At 63.0% G+C, this 18,269-nt stretch overlaps 1 protein-coding gene across 2 annotated transcripts; it reads left to right on the forward strand.

The window, feature by feature from the left end:
* The first annotated feature begins 927 nt into the window (after nt 1–927).
* CTDSP2 (CTD small phosphatase 2) lies at nt 928–16,472 on the forward strand. Of its 2 annotated transcripts, XM_059719400.1 has the most exons (8): nt 928–1,348; nt 10,894–11,042; nt 11,487–11,525; nt 12,128–12,229; nt 12,735–12,791; nt 13,173–13,265; nt 13,422–13,607; nt 14,592–16,472. In XM_059719400.1, exons 1-8 carry the CDS (start codon nt 1,285–1,287, stop codon nt 14,715–14,717), a joined length of 816 nt encoding a protein of 271 aa, XP_059575383.1. In that variant the 5' UTR covers nt 928–1,284; the 3' UTR covers nt 14,718–16,472. The 2 variants fall into 2 exon arrangements, with proteins under 2 accessions (XP_059575383.1, XP_059575384.1); XM_059719401.1 differs by lacking the exon at nt 11,487–11,525 and having other exon boundaries at nt 931–1,348.
* The last annotated feature ends 1,797 nt before the right edge of the window (nt 16,473–18,269 follow it).

Genomic DNA, 18,269 nt, shown 5'->3' on the forward strand with positions numbered 1-18,269 from the left:
GTGGCCCAGACTCGGAGCCCTCGTCGTGGTTTCTACGCTCTAACCCGAGCTCAAACTGTGCCGATCGTATCCGCGCCTCCTCTAGGAGCCTCGCGGCCTTCCTGTACACCCGCGTCACTGCATCTAGACAGGCCGATAGGGCACCCACTTCGGCTGGGGATGCCAGGCTTCCCCGATCCCCGTCTGACAAGGAGGATCCTAGCACAGGCTCTGGCCTATCTGCCATCCTCCAGGGGCGTGGGCCTAGGCCCATCAAGTCACCTATTAGCCTCCCTTAGAGTGAAAGGCTACAGAAAAGGATGAGAAGTGATTACTGGGGACAAATATCAATAATTACAAAGAGCCCACCGGCCCCTGAATGAGTCCAGGGAGCCCTAGGACACTGCCTGGACACAGGGTGAGCAAGCCCTGGGGATCCCCCGGCCAGGCCTCCTTCCTGGCCAGGTGCATCACTAGCTTGGCAGGGCCAGGAGGGGGTGCCCAGGTGCCCGGGGCGAGGGAGGGGGAGCCCTGGGGCTCCCCTGCGGGCAGGGCAGGAGGTGCGCGGCTGCCATCGCCAGCTCCTACAGGTTAGCGGAGCCGGGCGTCCCCTGGCACAGCCGCCCAGCACCAGGGCCCCGCTGAGCCGCACTCCCCTGGCGGGGACACGGGCCGAGCTCACCCCGCAGCAGCGCGCTCCGCCCCGGCGCCAGCAGGATCAGGCCCCCGGGCTCCGCCCCTGGGGGGCGTGGCCGCCCCGCCCCCGCCCGGGCGGCTGGAATGTTTGTTAGGTAAACACCGCATAGTAGCGGGCTGGCCCCGCCCCCTTCCCCCCGGCGGCCAATCAGGGCGCGGGAGCCGTTTCAAGGCTCCCCTTCCCCTCCGAGCGCCCTGGCCTGGAAACAACGTAACAAAAGCTTCGAACGTTGCAACAGTGACGGCGTCGCCGCCGCCCCGCGCCCCCCTCCCCCCGCCCGGCCGCGGCCCCGGCCCCGGCCCCGGCCCCGGGCGGGCGGGCGGGAGCCCCCGGTCCACCCCGCCCTGCCTCGCCCCGGCCCGGTCCGGGGCCGGGGAGCTGCCGAGCTCGGGCCGCTGTTGATCCGGAGGAGGGCGGGGGGCCTAGAAACCGCCCCGCGTCCCATTTCCTCTCCCGAGCGGTGGCGCCCCCCCTCCCCCGCCCGGAGTCTCCATGTTGGAGCCGCCGAGCCCGCGCCGCTCCATGTAGCGCTGCCGGGCCCGGCCCCTCGCCCCGGGCACCCCCCGCCCCCGCCCGTCCTAGGATCCCCGGGGCCGCGGGCTTGTTAGATGGAAAGCGGCTCCATCATCACCCAAGTGCGGAGGGAGGACGCCCGGGGGCTCGCCAAGCAAGGTAAGGGCCGAGCGGGAACTTCGCACCGAGGGGCCGGCCGCCCCCCCCCCCCCCCCCCCCCCGCTCCGGGCCGCCCCTTCCCCGCTCCGCGGCCCCGGCCCGTCTGTGCGGCGGCGCCGCCTCCGCCCTCGCCCTCGCCCTGCCGGGCTCTCGCCCCCCGGCCGGGGGTGGCCCTCGGGGGGCTCCTGCTGCCCGGGCCGGCTCGGGCTCCATGTTGGCTTCGCCTCCCAAACGAGCCCGCCCGCAAGGGGCATCGCCGGGCACCTGGCTGTAAACAAGACGGGGGCGGAGGGGGACGCGCCTGGCGCTCCGTGGCTCGGGGCAGTGCCTACGCCTGGGCTCCCCTCCCGCCGCCCCGGGAGGAGCGGGCAGAGCTGGCCCGGTTATCGGGTGCTCCGGACGGTCCCGGCGACGGATTTGTTTGCAGCCCGAGGCAGGGAGAGCGCTTGGTTGGGGGCACCTCCGCGTGCTGGAGCGGGACCCTGCGCCCCTGCCTCGAGCGCCTCGTTATCGACACCCCGAGCACCCGACCGGGCGCCCCCATGGCAGCTGAGCCGTGCCCGGCCGGGCTGGGCTTGCCCGGCGGCTCCACGCGGGCAGCGCGGTGCTGGAGCCTTCGGTGGATTCTTTGGGGATTGGCACCGTGGGGCTAAGGGCTCTCAGCAGATTTGCCTCGGGGAAGCGAGACATCGACTCTGCCTGGCGGGAGCGAAGGGCGGCTGCTTGCCACTGTTCCTCTCCAGCTGGCGGGGAGAGGAGGCTCCCCGGAGCAGAGGGCCTGGCCAGCGTTTGGGCAGGGGTATCGCGCCTTGGAAGTGGCTTTCTGATCTCGCTTCTGAACTCCCGCTGCTGTTTCTCCTCCCCTTCGCCCCTGGCTGATGTGAAGGGATTGGATTGGGTGCCAGCATCGACTCGCTTCATTTTTGGCTTGTCCAGTTCGGGGGAAATGGAGGCTCTGGCAGTCACCCAGAGCAGCACTGATTTGGGCAGAGAGCGCCCTTGCAAACAAACAAGGCCTCCTCTGGCTGCTTGTGAAAGGCGGTGGGCACCTTCTACACAGGCCGGCACCTCGGTGCCATTTGCGCCCATGGGTGGCACCCCCAGGGGACGAAGAAGGCCGGAGTCTCTTTCTAATGAAACTTCACCGTGACAAGGAAGTGGAACAGGTTTTTTGTGAACGGGCCGAGGAGGAGGCTGCTCGGTAAGGAAGGAAAGCTCCCCTTCTTCCTCGTCGGGCTCCACCAAGCTCTCAGCCGCGAACCCAGGGCTGCAGATGCTGAGCCCGGGTCTTTGCAAGCGACATTTCCCCATTGCTGGGTTGTGTGCTTATAATCCTCTGTGACCAAAATGGGCTTGTCAGCAAGCAATCCCCCGGTCTCTGAACTGCAGACCCTGGTCAGCCGCTGCGTGGGAGCGGTGCTGGCGTTTTCGGCAGGATAAATCCCCTCCATGCCGGGTGCCACTGGGATGTTCTCATCCCCTTCGTCCCATCAGAGAGAATTTTGGTCCTCGGACTTTCAGGTTTTCCCTCCAAACCTTTGACGCTTGCCCTTCGGTCCGGGAGGAGTAGGGGCAGCCATGTCCTTTCTGCTTTATTACGGCAATGCGTTGGGAATGAAACCACTTAAGGAGAAAACATCATTGGGACTTAAATTGTCCGGTGAAAGGATGATCCCTGGTTTGTAGGGGCTTAGCATCTCTGCAGCGGAGCGGTTTTGGGGGGTCTGTTCTCAGTTGTTCTTCATCCTGTCGATAGAGACACCTCGTATCAGACTCCCGTCCTGTCCCGGTGTTTGCCGGGGAGAGCTGTAGTTCGCGCTTGTTTATGGACTGAGCTTTCCAAGGCTGATGGTTAGGGATGTTGAGCCTTTGTGCAAAGGGAAACCAGCACAATTCTCCCCTGGTTCCGATCATGTCTAAGCACTCAGTCGTTTCCCAGAGAGAAACCACCTAATTGTTTCCCTCCTTTTCCCTTCTCTGTTTCTGGGTGGCTGGCTCCAAATCTGCAGCCTGATGGCCTTGGTCATGGCCCTGCGTGGTTCGGTCCTTTGAGGAACTTCACAAGAACCATTTGTGTTCGCTTCTTACAGCTGGTATTTCCCCAGCGTGGCAGGGCGAGAGCCCCTTGTCCTCGGGGAACAGCCCCAGAGCTCAGATCCAGGTGGCGACTCTCCGGGTCGCTGGTGGGTGTCCTGTGAGTGTCTGCGCAAGGGGCAGGGCCGGTCCTTCCTGCCCGGTTCTTTTCAGGGCTCGAGCTTTTCACAGGCTGCAAGGGAGCAGGGCTGCAGATCGTGCCGGCCATTCCTGGGGGGAGTTAGATCAGTTGGCAATGTGCTCGATGGCTCTGTTTTGAAAAATGCACAGCAAGCAGCTGTGCTCATGGAGGCAGATGCTGTGCGCATGCGTGCATGAGAGAGCAGGAGAGAGAGTGTGTGTGTGTCTGTGTATGTGCGTGCATGGCCATTTTCAGATACATTTTAATGAGAGCATTAAATCAGTAAAAATGAAATACGGATGTAGAGCTGCTGTAGGAGACTTCTTTCCTGAATCATGCGAAGATCTTTGTCCTGAGGCTTTATTCAGGTGGAAGAACCTGTTTGCTGTGACTCTGATCCACAGGCACCTCCGTGGGTTGCAAAGATCTGCGGCTCGGATGTAGTTTAGTGCCTGAGCTGGTGGTTGTCCTGGGCCAAGCGCTCGGTGGAGAGTGCGGTGCCAAAGTCTGTGTCAGCAGGAAAACGGAGCTAGCGGTTAGGGTGCTGGGCTAGCGGTTAGTGCTAACCTGGGGCCCGGGAGACTTCGGTTCCAGTCTTGGCTCCGCCACAGGTTTCCTGTGTGGCCTGGTTGAAGTTGTTTAGGGTTTCTCTGCAGAGCACAAGGCAGGGTAGCTGCATCAGTGAGCACCCAGGCAGAGCCCAGCCTGGTCCCCTGCTGCATTGGCTCTGGAGCTGGCACCTGCAGAGCTTGCTGGGATGCCTCTGATGGATCAGTGGCATAGACCCCAGGACAGGAGCTCACCCGTTCACAGCTGGTTCGAGGGACAGGTCGGCAGGGTGCTGTGTTGTGTGGCCACCTGTCATCTCACCAGGGCTCGAGCTGGGCTGTGGGGGGTCTTGTATATGTGTGTATTGGGGGGGTGCTAGGTGTTACGGTCACAGATGCCCTGTAGTGGGTGGGATCTTGCCAGCTTCCTGCGGATCTTCACTCCCAGGCCTCGTGCGTGCTCCTGTGGGGCTCTGCTGATCCACGCCCTGAGATCGGGCTCCCTGACCCCAGTGCAGGGTGGTGGGCCCGGCAGAAGCCGATCCAGGATCTTACAAAGAGGGGTGTGGGACCAGCATCCAGCGCTGCTGGGGTGCCTGCACCCGTCCTGCCACCTGTGCCAGGGCGGGCAGCCCTTGCCCCAGACACAGCAGTCAGGGCGTTTAAGTCTCCAAAGCAGTAAGAATTCCCTCCTCCCTGCTCAGTCGCATGTTCCCTCCCCCCCTCCTTTCCCTGCCTGCTGTTGCCACTGTCCCAGGGGTGAGGGCAGCTCCTGTCCCACTTAGTACCATGGCCAAACTCAGCCCAGGACAGTGGCAGTGGGTGGGTGGTTTCCCCTTTCCTGGGCCTGCGTCTGGGCTGGGGGGAATACCCCAGAGACCAGGCAGGGAGGGGGAGCCTGCCTGGCCACTGCCACTACCGCTGTCCTGGGCCGAGCTTGGCCCCTGTGCTGTCCTTCTGGAGCAGGCGGAGGTGTGGGGGAGGGTGAGACACGCGGGGAAGGGAGGGGAGATTCCTACCGTCTTTAGGGAGGTAAGGCCCCTGGCTGCTGCTCCTGCCGCATTGATGGAAAGAGGGTGCAACCACACCACTGCACACCTCTGGATCCTCCCCGCTGACCCATGGAAAGGGCATTGCAGCAGGTGCTCACGTTAGTGCATCCATGGCAAGGGCTCTGGCACAGTCCGGTTGTCATTGCTGCAGCCGTGCTACTGCTGCCTCCAAAGGCTGCAGCCAGGTTGGGCCCCGATGTGCTTGGTGCTGCACAGATGTGAGCGAGGAACCAGCTCCTGCCCCAGGGTCAGCCTCCCAGGCACGCGGGCACTGCTGTCAGCAGAGGTTTTGCCACTTGCATCTTCTCAGGGGCTTGCTGTCCAGAGGGATTCTGGCTGAGTTACTGGGGGAAGGGGGGGATCCCTTAACTCCAAAGGAAAATCCTGCTCTGTATCAATGCCAAGGGAGAAGGGACTGGCTCTTCTAGCGGGAAGGCTGTTTGATAAGCAGCAACCAGCTGCAGCTGTGAGATGGGGGAGCAGAGCAGCAGGGCATTCCCCATCCCCTCACCCTGACTGCAATCCAGGGAAGTCCCTGCCCACTCTAGATCTCCATCAGCCTCCTCCTACCTTGAGTATAAATGGGCTGGGATGCCTGGGGAAGGGCAGCCAGTCATTGCTCTGGGATCCCTCCCATCCATGCCTGCTGGGAGGGGCCTGGGCTGGGCTGGGCTGGGCTGGGCTGGCTGCCAGAGGCAGCTGTGGGAGCCCTAGTGTAGATGGGTGGAAGACACGGACAGGGTTTTCCGGGAATGGGGAGCTCCCCTGAGCAGGTTCAGAGGAGGCACCAGGTTGCAGTGCAGAGCTGCCGTGTGTCCTCCCTCCCACCCAGGAGAGATGCATTCACTTAAGCAGCTGTGGCTGGCAAATGTGTAGGGGAGAAGTGTGCTGGAGGCGCAGCTCTGGGTGCCAAAGCAAGCAGGAGCTTCTTGTGCCAGGACAGATGCTTCTTCATCCCCTGATGCTCGCAGTGCAGATGCTACCCCCGAGCCTGCCTCTTGCCCTATGACAGCCTTCCTGGCAGGGAGAAGGGACATGCTTGAGGGGGGTGGGGGGAAGTGGCAGAGGCGAGAGTAGAGCATCAGTGCTCCTGGCTCCCGGCTCTGTGTTCAGTCCACTAGGCCATGCAGGCACCTGCTTTGCATTTGAGAGCAGGGCTGGGGCTTTTGGAGGAGGCCAGAGGAGTTAGGAACCCAGAAGCTTGGCCCAGGAGCCCTGCCGCTGGCCATGGAGCAGCTCCTTCGGGGGAAGCCGAGATCTGCAAGTGTGGGTTTTGGAGTTGCTGTCACAGCTGTGCTCCCTGCTCCAGCATGGAGGCCTCTTGCCCTCGCAAAAGCCAGGGTCTGGCCTTGGGGTTGTTGGTGCTGCCATCCTGTTGATTTGGGAGCTGCTGCTTCCCCGGGCTGAGGCCGGGCTGTCTCCTGTGCTGTGGTCCCAGAGCAGGAATTGGGGACATGCACTGAAGGACCTGCCTTTTGTGGAGATCGCAGTTGCCTTCTAGAGCCTGACCCCGCTCACCCAGCTCTCCCACGCTACAGACTTTCTGCCTGGGTCCCTTGCCCCAGGGCTTGGGGAGCCCACGGATGCAAGCAGATGTGTTGGGCTGCGATGGGGTAAGTGATAGCAGTGTTCCTGAGCTTCACTGGACAAACTCACCCCTGTGGATGCCTCCGTCCGGCCTGTGGCTAGGATGGGACTCCTGGGGGCAGCCAGGCTGTAAGAGCCCTTGGGTGAGGCAGGGCTCCACTGAGCTCCCCAGCCCAGGGCACCCTGCCTCTCCGCCCTGGGCATGGGTTTGCTTGGCTCTTCCACCAGACAGTAGCTCTGGCTCTAGGTCCCGGGTGGCTACGGAGGCCTCCCGATCCCGCCCTTCCTGGAGCCAGTCTGGGGGCATTGCTGGCTCAGTGCTTGTTGCCCAGTGCCGTGGTTCATAGGGAGGGGGGTCTGGAGCCGGCGATGTCGGGGGCTTTCCTGGGTGATGCTGGGAGGACCTGGGCTGTTTGACACGTTGACCGGGTGTGAGGCCATTGTCAGTTTGGGCTTGTTTGGGCAATTTTGCTGCCTTCCCTGTGCAGGAGTAGCTGGCCCCAGGGTCCTCAGGCTGAGGCCTTGTAGTGTGCTGGCTTTCCAGTGCCACTCATCCCCCAAGGTCTCCAGGGTGGAGGCAGAGACCTGCTGGGGCCCGGGCTGTGCTAGGGCTGCTGGATTGGGGCCTGAGCCTTGGGTCCTGGCACTGGGGCGTGCAGATTCAGAGCCTCAGGCCCTGCTGCATATCTTCCATCTCTGCCAGCTGACACGTAGTACGAGTGCCCTGGCCTGGATTTCCTCACGGCCGGGGCTCCCGTGGAGGGCGGCAGGGAGGTGCCAAGGGGGGCGTCTTTGCAATGAATTCCTTCAGCCTGTCCACGAGGACTCTGTGGCACCTGGTTGCGCTGTCTCTGCCTGCCCAGGGATCAGAGCATGGCAGCAGCAGCGCGTCTCAAGCCACTTGAGGCAGGAGCCCAGAGGGCAGAGACCTGCCGGAAGGCCGTTCCCAGGAGATCCCTCCTAGCAGCCGGGGCATTGCTGAGCGAGGCTCTGGCAGGGGCAGGGCTGGGTGAGGGGGGCTTGTGGGTGTGCGCTGGGGGAGCCATGGGCTGCTGTTCCCTCTCTCCTCCCTTGCGCACTGCAGGACCTCTAGCCTTGGGGTAGGGGTAGGCCGCTGCCCTGTTGACCCAGGACACCTGCTCCTCCGGGGCTGGGGGAGAGAGGCTCCTGGAGGTGGCAGGGCTGCTCTGGGTAACAATCCTTCCCCATCTGGGCTGGTGGCGCAAAGCAGCACTCGCTCCCCAGATGCTCTGCCCTCCCCGTGGGCCAGGTCACCCCTCAGTCACCCCACCTCTGGAGCAGTAGGGACTGCGTCCTGTGCAGGAGCCCTGGCTGGGGGCAGCGGTGGCCATTTGCTTTCTCCAGCCCTTGAATGCCAAAGGTTGGCGTTTCTGGCAGGGACTGATCTGCTGGGGCCTGGCGGGGGCAGCCCCAGAGGTTAAGGTGGCAGCTGCTGCAGGGTGGAGGAGCTGCCCTGAAAACGTGGCCCCATGTTCTCCATGGATCTGTTCTGCAGCCGGCACAAGGGAGCCCTTGCCTGTGCCAGGAGCCCTTTGGCACTGGGGCTGGGACAGCAGAGGGATGGTGGGATCCCTGCCCTAGGACAGCATCTCCCTTGGTCCCAGGTGCCCCTTGAGGATAGGTGCGGTGTCCTGAGGCTTCAGCCTCCTCCTCCTCAAATTGGCCACTGCATCCGCCTGGGCCCTGCCGTGGCCAGGAGCTGGGCACTGGAGCAATTGGTGCTGGCTGCCATCACCGGTGGCGTGGAGGAGCCGTGGGGCAGGCAGCTCAGGGCAGTCCAGCCGGGGTTACTCTTCCTTCCACTGCCTCTTTCCATCCCCCCGTGAGCAAGGGAGCTGCTGGGAGACTCATCTGTGCCTCCTGGAGCCTCGAGGCAGATCTGAGCGGATGCAGAATGAGCCAGGACATACCTGCTCCCCACGATGGGTCACCTCCACCCCGCTGGTGGAGGCCTGACAAGGGCCAGGTGCTGGGGTCCATGGGAGCCGCCAGCTTGGGCCGCCCCAGTGATGCATCCGAGTCCAGTTTGACCAGGAGAAGGTGTGAGTTGCTGACAGAGGGTGGGGGGTGACCCCAGTGCATCCCTCCAGGCCCAGCCGGACCCGCTGCCTGGCAGATGAACCTGGGCAGAGGATCCCGGCAGTGAGGGCCTGAGCAGGGCTCCCCAAAGGGGCTCTGGGGCCAAAGGGCAGATGGCTTCATCCCTCGTATGGCCACAGATGCCTGCCTTGATGAGCAGCCAGCTGCAGGAGCTGGCCAGGTGCTCTGCCTCTGTGGTCTCACCCCACATTTGGGGCCAGCCGAGCCGGGAGCTAGATCCTGCCGTCACCCTGCAGCTATGGGATGCTTTTGCCGGGGAGCAGCATAGTACCGCACCTGGGGCCCGGGGACCTGCGTGCAGGCTGCATCGCCTGGTGCTAGGTGACCCTGTGTGTTGTAGAGGTGCCAATGCCCGGCCAGGCTACGGCTCGGTGCCAAGTGAGACCTCCCAGTACCTGATGTCCCAGAGGAGCGGGCGCCATCGGGAGGCTCCTGGAGCAGCAGAGCCCAGCACCCCACGCTGCTCTGCGAGGGAACAAAGCCCCGATTCAGCCCGGCCTGCCCCTCCCCCCGCGCCGGCCGCTCTTGTCTCGCAGCTGCCTGGAGCATTGGGCAGATGTGAGCGGCCACAGCCGAGCATGGGCGGGCGGGGGCCGGAGATGGCCTCATTGGATCTGCACTCCTGGCGTGGGTCCTTCCCATTTCCAGGCCTGGTCCCGTCCTAATCCCATGTCCTGAGGCCGGGCAGGGGCGGTGTAGGCACTTCCTGTCTGCAGCTGGTGTTGGGAGCCAGGAGACTCGACCAGTGGGGCCCGGGGAGGATCTTCTTCTGGCAGCCCTCTGGTAGAGGCTGGGAGCATCCGTTCCCCTTCCTGCCCCGGGGGCCAGCCTGCCTTTGCACAGGGCATGGGGGCCGCATTTCAGGCCAGGCCTGGTCTGTGGGTTGTGGCTGAGGATGTGCAGCTGCGGCCCATGGCAGATGCGGAGCTTCCTTTTGCCCAGTGCCCAGCTGCAGCTTGGGGACTGGAGGGCTGGGCTGGGAAGGAGTGGTCAGGTCTGCCTGGTGGGGTAGGGGGGATTGCTGGGGACAGGGGAAGAGATTAGACTGGACAGACCTGTGTGTGTGTGCACACAGGGACAGGGTGTTTGTGCAGTGGCGTGTATGCAGGTGTGCGTGTGGTGGCATACATACAGTATGTGTGCACGTGGGGGAAGTGTGCATGTGCATGGTGTGTGTGGTTGTGCAAAGTGTGTGTGTGCACAGCATGTATTGGGGTGACTGGGTGCGGGGCCATGCCCATGGGCAGGAGTTGTGTCATTGTCCCTCTGTTCCTGGTTCAGGGATGCTTCCCCCTGCCTCTGCCCAGCTGGGGCAGGGCACTCGCCCCTGAGCGAGGCCTGGAAGCTTTGCTGCGGGCTCCAAGCTCCTGGCTGTGGAGCGCCCGGGGTGGCTGACGTGGGTGGGCAGAGCCTGGCCCAAGGTCCATAAGGCGTTGATGGCAGGGGTTGTAGAGGGTGGGCAGTGGCTCTCGGGGGTCCCACAGAGGGTGTTCACGTCCCTTGCAGGTAGGTGGGCATCACCGCTGCCTGGGGCAGGGAGAAGCCAGGCCGGGGGGCCAGAGCCCCCCTTGGCTGCTGCAGAGATGGAGAGGCTGAGGCTCTGACCTGATGCTCTCTGCTTGGCCTGAGATGCCCTCCAGGCTGCCCGCGACCCCCAGCACCTCAGCCAGGGCTCAGGTCCCACCCACTGGGGCAGCTGGGCGTCTTCATGGGGCCATGACAGCGTGGGGCAGGACGCATGTGTGTGTATTGGGGGGGGATGTCACTATATGATGAGAGTTGGCTGGGATGGGGGAGCGCCAGGGCCTGGGCTGATGCCAGCTCTGGGTTGCAAGGACTGGGATCAGGTCCAGGCCAACGTGCATGTCCACCTTGGCGCCTCAGGCCTGTATCTGGGCCCACCCCAGGGTCCCTGCTTGGGTCTGGTCCCGCAGCCCAGGGCTGGGCTGGCCCTGCGGGGCGTGAGCATGGGTGCTGGCTGTGGGGGAGCCACCTGGTGACAGAGCCTCTGCTGTCCCCTAGGCCTGGTCTCCCAGTCGTCCCCCAAGAAGCCTCGTGGCCGGAGCATCTTCAAGGCACTTTTCTGTTGCCTCCGTGCGCAGAATGTGGGGCAGCCGGGCTGCGGGGGCGAGCACGGGCCGCGCACGGAGCAGGCCAGCACCATCGCCAAGGTACGGGGACCGGGGCAGGGGCATGGGGGCAGCAGCAGCTCCCAGGGTTGGACTTCTGCTCCAGCCCTCCTGTGGCTGCTGCATCTGGTGGGAGCAGGGATCCCTCAACCCTGGGCTCCCTCTTTACAACCTCTCCGTCACGCCGGTGCTCGGTGCACGTGTGTATGATTGCCTGCCTGCAGCCTCCCTCTCAAAGCTCCCCCCCGTCTGTCTGTCTGCATGTCTGTCTGCCTGTCTGTCCGGCACCGCGAACTGCCCCTGCATCCCGCGGCTCCCCTCAGCTGTGGGTTGGTCCCAGAGAGAAGGGCTTATGCCCGGGCAGCAAGCGGAGTGGGTGCCTGCCTGTGCCAGGGGCTGGCCGGGCTGTCACAGCCTGTGGGGTGTGGATCCTCACCCCCCTCATAACACCTCTGTTTCTCCTCCTTCCCCCCTGCTCTCCCCCAGTCTGATCTGTTGCCGTGTCTTCAGTACCAGTTCTACCAGGTATGTGTGTGTCTCCCTGCTGTGTGCATGTGTCTGTGTCCATGTGTGTGTCTGTGGTTGTCCTTCCCCCCTGCAAAGACTCCTCCACCCTTCCGCCCATGCCTGGAGCCGAAACCCACCTGGGCCTGGGGGAGGCCCATGACTTTGGGTGCAGGGCTCCACCCCAGAGCCAGCTGCATTCCTGGGCAAGGCAGAACACGCCCCCAGCTCCCAGCCTCACCTTTTAAAGCCAGGCCTGTCCATCTCCTGGGAGTGTAATGGCAGCCTCAGTGCTGTAGCCCATGCAGCTGACTCCAGCCTTCCCTGTACCAGGGCTGTGCCTGGGGCACATGCCTGGCTCTGCCTTGCAGGCCCTCGGACTGCAGCATCAGGGCGCTCTGACTCAGTCATGCCGTGCAGCAAGTGATGCTGCACCAGCCAGGGCTCCCTCACTCCAGGCCCCAGGGAGTTGCATCCCTGCAGTGTCTGGTCAAGAGTACCTGCCAGGGGTGGGGGGAATTGCCCCGGGCCATCTGCAAGTTGTAGGGATGGGGCTCTGCAGGTGCCTGCAGTGGGAGCTGGCTGTGGCTAGGTCTGATGGCTCCTCTTATGTGTGCTTGTAGATCCCCAGTGCATGCCTGCTCCCCGAGGCGGCTCAGCAGGACCAGGGCCGCATCTGCGTCGTCATCGACCTGGACGAGACGCTGGTGCACAGCTCCTTCAAGGTGACTCCAGGGGGCAGGGATGGGGAGCTGTGTTGGGGGGGGACGGGGGTGCCATGATGGGCGTGAAGCTCCTGAGCCCCCCTAGCTGCAGCAGGCAGTGGTGGGTGTCAGAGCAGAGGGGCTTAGATCAGCTGTTGGACCCCTGCTCCCTCCCCTCTTCATTCAAAATCTCCTCTGAGCTCTAGTGGGGCCAGACAGCCAGGTGCCAGTGGAGAAATGTCTCTTGGCTGCTGGCATGTGGGGGTGACACGCCTGCACACACGTGTCTGTGTTTGCCATGCTGCCAGTCTGCTTGCATTAGTGCCTAGGCTCAACCTGTTGCCAACAAGCTCTGACAGTCAGGGTCTTCTCATCTCAGAGGGTCTTTGCCCCCTGCTCTGCCCTGGGCCTGCACAGCTGCCCTGGGGTCGTGGCATTGTTTTGCTCGAGTCCCCCATCCTGTTGGCTGGGGCCAGGGTCCCCAGCTCCTGTGCTAACCTCCCTTGCTCTCTTCTGACACCCCCAGCCGATCAGCAATGCTGACTTCATTGTGCCTGTCGAGATAGAAGGGACCACACACCAGGTGAGCGAGGCAGGGGCAGGGCTGGGGGAGTCTCAGCATCGGCTCAGCCTCAGGCCCCAGAGCGGAGCAGGACCCATGGGGTCACGGCCCGGTTCAAGTAATCCAGGATAGGCTGGTGCCAGGCCCGTGGCCTATTCTCGATTACTTGTCTCGGGACGTGGCTGCTGGCACGGCGACGCTGGAGGAGGACGAGGACAAGGATTGGTGATCCAGCATCAGGTGTCGGGGGCAGGCAGGGCCTGGGGGGTGGGTGGGCTGGGGGTGGCAGGCATTTGGTACCGGGTCCTGGAGACCAAACTCTGCAGGTGCCCTGGGTGGGGAGGGACCCCCTACATTTGTGCACCCCCCTGCCCCTGCTCACAGCCCCCCATCCACCCCCAGGTCTATGTGCTAAAGCGGCCGTTTGTGGATGAGTTCCTGCGGCGCATGGGGGAGCTCTTCGAGTGTGTCCTCTTCACTGCCAGCCTGGCCAAGGTGAGAGCCGGGGTGCGGGGTGGGACCTCCCCGCACTGCCCGCGTGGCCATGGCACGTCCGGGGCAGGGCTTGTGTGGCCGGGGGAAGGGTCATGGCCCCTGCTCCCACCTGCCCCCGCAGGCTGAGCCATGACCCTGGCTCTCTCCTGCTGTCAGTACGCCGACCCTGTGACGGACCTCCTGGACCAGCGCGGGGTCTTCCGGGCCCGGCTCTTCCGGGAGTCGTGCGTCTTCCACCAGGGCTGCTACGTCAAGGACCTGAGCCGTCTGGGCCGGGACCTGCGCAAGACCCTCATCCTGGACAACTCGCCAGCCTCCTACATCTTCCACCCCGAGAATGCGGTGAGCCCCCGGGCACCCCTGCGCCCGTCGGGAGAAGCCCAAAGGGCCGTCTTCTCCCCCTACCCCCCAATCTCCCTGGGAAGTCATCTTTGTCACTTGAGCACTCCCTCTGTAGCCAAATTTTAGACAGATTTGTGGACGACACTGATTTGTTCCAAGTTGTAAAGATTACAGTAGACTGTGAGGTGCTACACAAGGATCTGGCATGACTTGAGCCAACGGGTAACTAAATGGCAGGTGCAAGTCAGTGGAGATAAGTGTAAAGTGATGCACCTGGGCAAAGATAACCCCACATTTACCTATGCTCTGATGGCGTTGGTGTGGACAGTTCACTGAAAACATCAGCTCACAGCTCAGCAGCCATCAAAAAGGCCAACAAGTTAGGGTTTAAGAAGGGAATTGTGAACACAACAGAAAGCATCACAACGCTCCTCTATAAATCCGTAGTGCGTCCATCTTGGATATGGTGCCCAGTTCTGGTCCCCCACCTCCAAAAGGATATAGAAGTAGGGGAGGTCCAGAGAGGGGCAACGAGGATGATGAGTGGTATGGAGGGGACATGATAAGGGTTAAAAAATACTAAATGGAGAAGAGAAAGTCGCTAGGGATTTATTATCAACTCTCACCAGACAAGAACCAGGGGGCACAATGAAACTAGCAGGCAGTGAGCTCAAAACTAATGCAAGGAAGTTCTTTCCCACCCAGCATGTCATTAAAGCATGGGGCTCGTGGCCACCAGATCTGGTGGAAGCTGAGAGTTTAGTCAGATTCACAAAGGGATCAGACACATCCTTGGAGCAAAGGGGGAGCAGCAGCTATTGAGCAGGGGAGTGAGGGGGACGGCCCCTGAATCAGAACTTCCTAGACCTTCAATGCTGGAGGCTGCAAGTGAGAGAGGAACGGGGGGTGGGGGAAACCCCTTCTAGGGGGCACGAGGAGGCGGGGCCCCCTCCCCTCCCTACTAAACTCTTCCTTGCCCCATAGGTGCCAGTGCAGTCCTGGTTCGACGACATGGGGGACACAGAGCTGCTCAACCTCCTCCCCGTCTTCGAGGAGCTGAGCGCGGCCGAGGACGTTTATACCAGCCTGGGCCAGCTGAGGGCGCCGTAGTGCCTGGGGTGCCCCCTTGTGGCCCCCGTTCTTCGGCAGGGGACATTCACGTAGTGCCTTGAAGACCAGCGGGACGCGGCAGGCGAAGGAGGCAGCGCCGCAGACCAAAATGCCGGGAGGGGCATCCCAGCCCCCCCGCCCCTCTGGGACCAGGCCGCACTCTCGAGTGCGGGGCAGGCTGGGGGTCCCCAACACCTTGGCCCAAGGGCTGAGCCCCTGGCTCTCCCCTGCACACGCTTGTATCTATGCATGGCGGGGGCTCTCTGTGCCAGGCTTGTATCCAGGCCGTGCTTCCGACATGGATGCCCCTGGCTATGGCAGGCTGCTCCCTAGCTGGGGGCAGCCCCTTGGGGCCCAAGCTGCCCTGACCCTTGCAGGACAGAACTACCCCCAGACTCCCAGGCCCCACCTGCCAGGCTTGTCTGCAGCTGCCAGGGTCAGCACCTCTCCTGGGGTTGTCTGGGACCTGCTCCCGGCCCCGTGGTGGGGGCTGAGCCCCACTTGGGCAGCAGAGAGATGCAGCCTGTGATTCAAGGAGCTTCCTGCTGCTCCTGCCCAGGACCTGGGCCAGCCTCTTAGCTCCTGCCTGCCTTGCACATGGGGCAGCAGGGCATCTCCAGCCTAGCCAGGTGGGGTCTAGCTCTGTCCCGGCCTCCTCTCTGGCTGTTTGCCCCTCTTGGGGTCCGGGCTAGGACAGGTGGTGCTGCAGGAGCCCTAGCCTGTGCTCTGGGGCTGCGTCTCAGGGCCCAGGCTGCAGCCCCGGGTGTTAGGAGCAGGCGCCTATGCTGAAGCCATGGTCCTGTGCCTTGTGTGGGTCTGGGGGAGCATGAGGACTGAGCTTGCTGGTGCTTGGCCTCTAGGGGCACCACGGACCTCATGGGACTGCCCCGCACATCCTTGAGACATGCATCAAGCTCAGGCCTTTGCCTGTGTGATGGGGTTGAGGCCCACGCCATGCGCTGGCCGCCCGGGAGCACGCACAGGGCTGTATGCTGCAGCAGCAGCGTGCTCCCCATGGACTGAGGCCACCAGTGCCAGCAAGACGGTCACTCCGGGGCCTTCCTGCCCCCCTGTCCGCCCATTCCTGGGCCTGCATCTTGGGTGGGACTCCCACCCTCCTCTAGGGGGTCTGTGGGCAGACCCCAGCCAAGGCTGGGCCCCTGCCTGCCCCCTGTACTCCTGGTGGGCAGCCGGGTCTTTCCAAGTGCCATTAGCGCCATGCACGGGCGCCTCCTCCCACTGGGACCTGGGCTCTCAATAGGGGATGAATCCAGCCTGGCTCTGCCTGAAGCCCCCCAAAACCCTGGGACCACCCCCATGCGAGGGCTGCGTGTGCCGGGGGGAACGACCAAAGCCCCATGTCAGGTGATTCCACACCAGCAATTCCTGCACTGCCCTGCTCCCCCCCCCGCCCCTGGCCGTCCCCTTCCACCCAGACATGGTGGGACCCCTTGGTGCCAGGGATCAGGGCAGGGGTCTCCCTGCAGAGGGGTAAACCTTCAATGCCTCTGGGTCCCCCACACTCCTCCTTGGCGCCCCTGTTGCTGCCACCCCCACCCCCCCAGCCGGGTCCCTCGGGTGCAGCGGGGAGACCCCTTCCCAGTGGTTTGGAGACCTCGATATTGCCTTGGTTCCACGTTCGTGTTTTCTTGGTCGTTCTGTTTTTGTTTTTTTCTGTTGAGCTCGGAGACACTTGAACCCGGGGCTGCCCGGGCGGAGCCTTTGTATTAACTGCCATTAAAAAAATGAACCAGAGCTGGCCACCTCCTTCCTGCAGTCCCCACCCTGCCCCTGGCCAGGGGACCCCAGCAATGCTCAGACCTGATCCAGGGGCTGCCCAGCAGGCCTTGTGGGTGCTCCCTTGGCCCCACGTTGGGACTGGTGGTGGCTGGAGAGCGGTGAGAGCAGGAGGCTTAGTGGTTGGTGTGCAGGGTGGTGGGTGGCTTCTGGATGCCAGGGCCTCGCCTGCATGGCTGGGTCACCATGTCCCACTGCACTGAGAGGCCAGGGGAAGTGGGGCTTATAAGACCCCCCAAGCCATTGGGTCCTGACCCCTGCCCATTTCTGTGCCGTGTGTCCTCGCTAGCCCCAGCATGGCGTGGCAGGTGAGCACCAGCAGTCAGAGGTGCAGCTATGGTGCTAATACAGGCAAACATCATGCCAAGGCGTGGGCGGATGGGCATAGGGCTGGTTCTGCCCTGTCCATGCCAGCTGTTGTCACCCGCATTGCCCAGGCAGCAAGTCCATGTGGGTGTGGGGGGAGCTGCTGTGCAGCCCCAAGGTGCGGAGGGCCCTGGCCTAGGGGGGGTGGGAGCGGCTGGCATCAGTAAGCAGGGTGCAGCCCCCCTGGGCACTGGGGAAGTAGATCAACCAGCCCTGCAGCCACTGCAACCCCAGAGTCACTGCCACTTCCAGCTCTTCCTCTGCTTCCACCTGTGAGGTGTTCGGCCAGGCAGGACTGCCCACCGTGGAGGTTTCCACCCTGATCCAGGTTTGGAGCTGTGCAGACTGCGGCTTGCAGGTCCTTTCCAGCGTCAGCAAGGTGGGCGAGCGCCTGTGACGTGAGTGGTGACTTGCGGTGGTGGTGCTCGGGGAGAAGGCAAGAGAGCTACAGGAGGAGGTGAAGCATCCTGCACCGTGAAGACTGCATTGGAGGAAACCTAGGACGGTGGAGGAAGGACTCCCAGACATGGTGCTAGAATAGGAAGAAGGCCTGGACTCCCAGGAAGCTTGTGTCGTCTGGCGGCAAGCAGAAGTCTTCATCCCCACCTGCAGTGGTTTGCCTGGAGAACACATCTGGAGCGCTTGTAACAGAGGAGGAGGAGCACGTTCCACTAGTGGAAGAGGCTGGGCCAGAAATCCCCACGGTGGAGGGGATCCAGATGACTGCCACAAAGGGGAAGCGGGTGGTTGGAGACTCCCTTCTGCAGGGGATGGAGGCATCCATCTCCCTGTTGTCTCGGGAGGTCTGCTTGCCTACAGCCTGGATCTGAGATGTCACGGAAGGATTACTGAGACTCGTCTGACCCCTGACTATTACTCCATAGTGCTCATCCACATGGGCACCAATGATACTGCTGGGGGTGACGCTGAGCAGATCAAGACTACAGGGCTCTGGGTGCAAGGGGACGGGCTCGGGTGGTCTCTTCAATCCTTCTGGTCAAGAGGAAGGGCCCGGGCAGGAGCGCACACATCATGCAGATCAATGCACGGCTGCCCAGGTGGTGTTGGCAGCAGGGATTCGGCTTCTTAGGCCACGGGATGCTATTCCAAGAAGGCTTGCTAGGAAGAGACGGGATCCACCTGACAAAGAGAAGGAATGGCATCTTTGCAGACAGGCTCACTAACCTAGTGAGGAGGCCTTTATACTAGGTTCACCAGGGGATGAAGACCAAAGCCTTGAGGTAAGTGGGAGACCTGGAGGAAGAGCAACCTGGAGGGGGCAACAGGGGAGGTGTTCTCAAGTTTCCTGAGGAATCGGGGCAATCAACTAGTCACCTCAAGTGTCTACATGAATGCACGGAGCCTGGGAAACAAGCAGAAAGAAATGGA

The sequence above is a fragment of the Alligator mississippiensis genome, chromosome 15 (genome assembly GCF_030867095.1).
Source record: "Alligator mississippiensis isolate rAllMis1 chromosome 15, rAllMis1, whole genome shotgun sequence".
NCBI lineage: Eukaryota > Metazoa > Chordata > Crocodylia > Alligatoridae > Alligator > Alligator mississippiensis.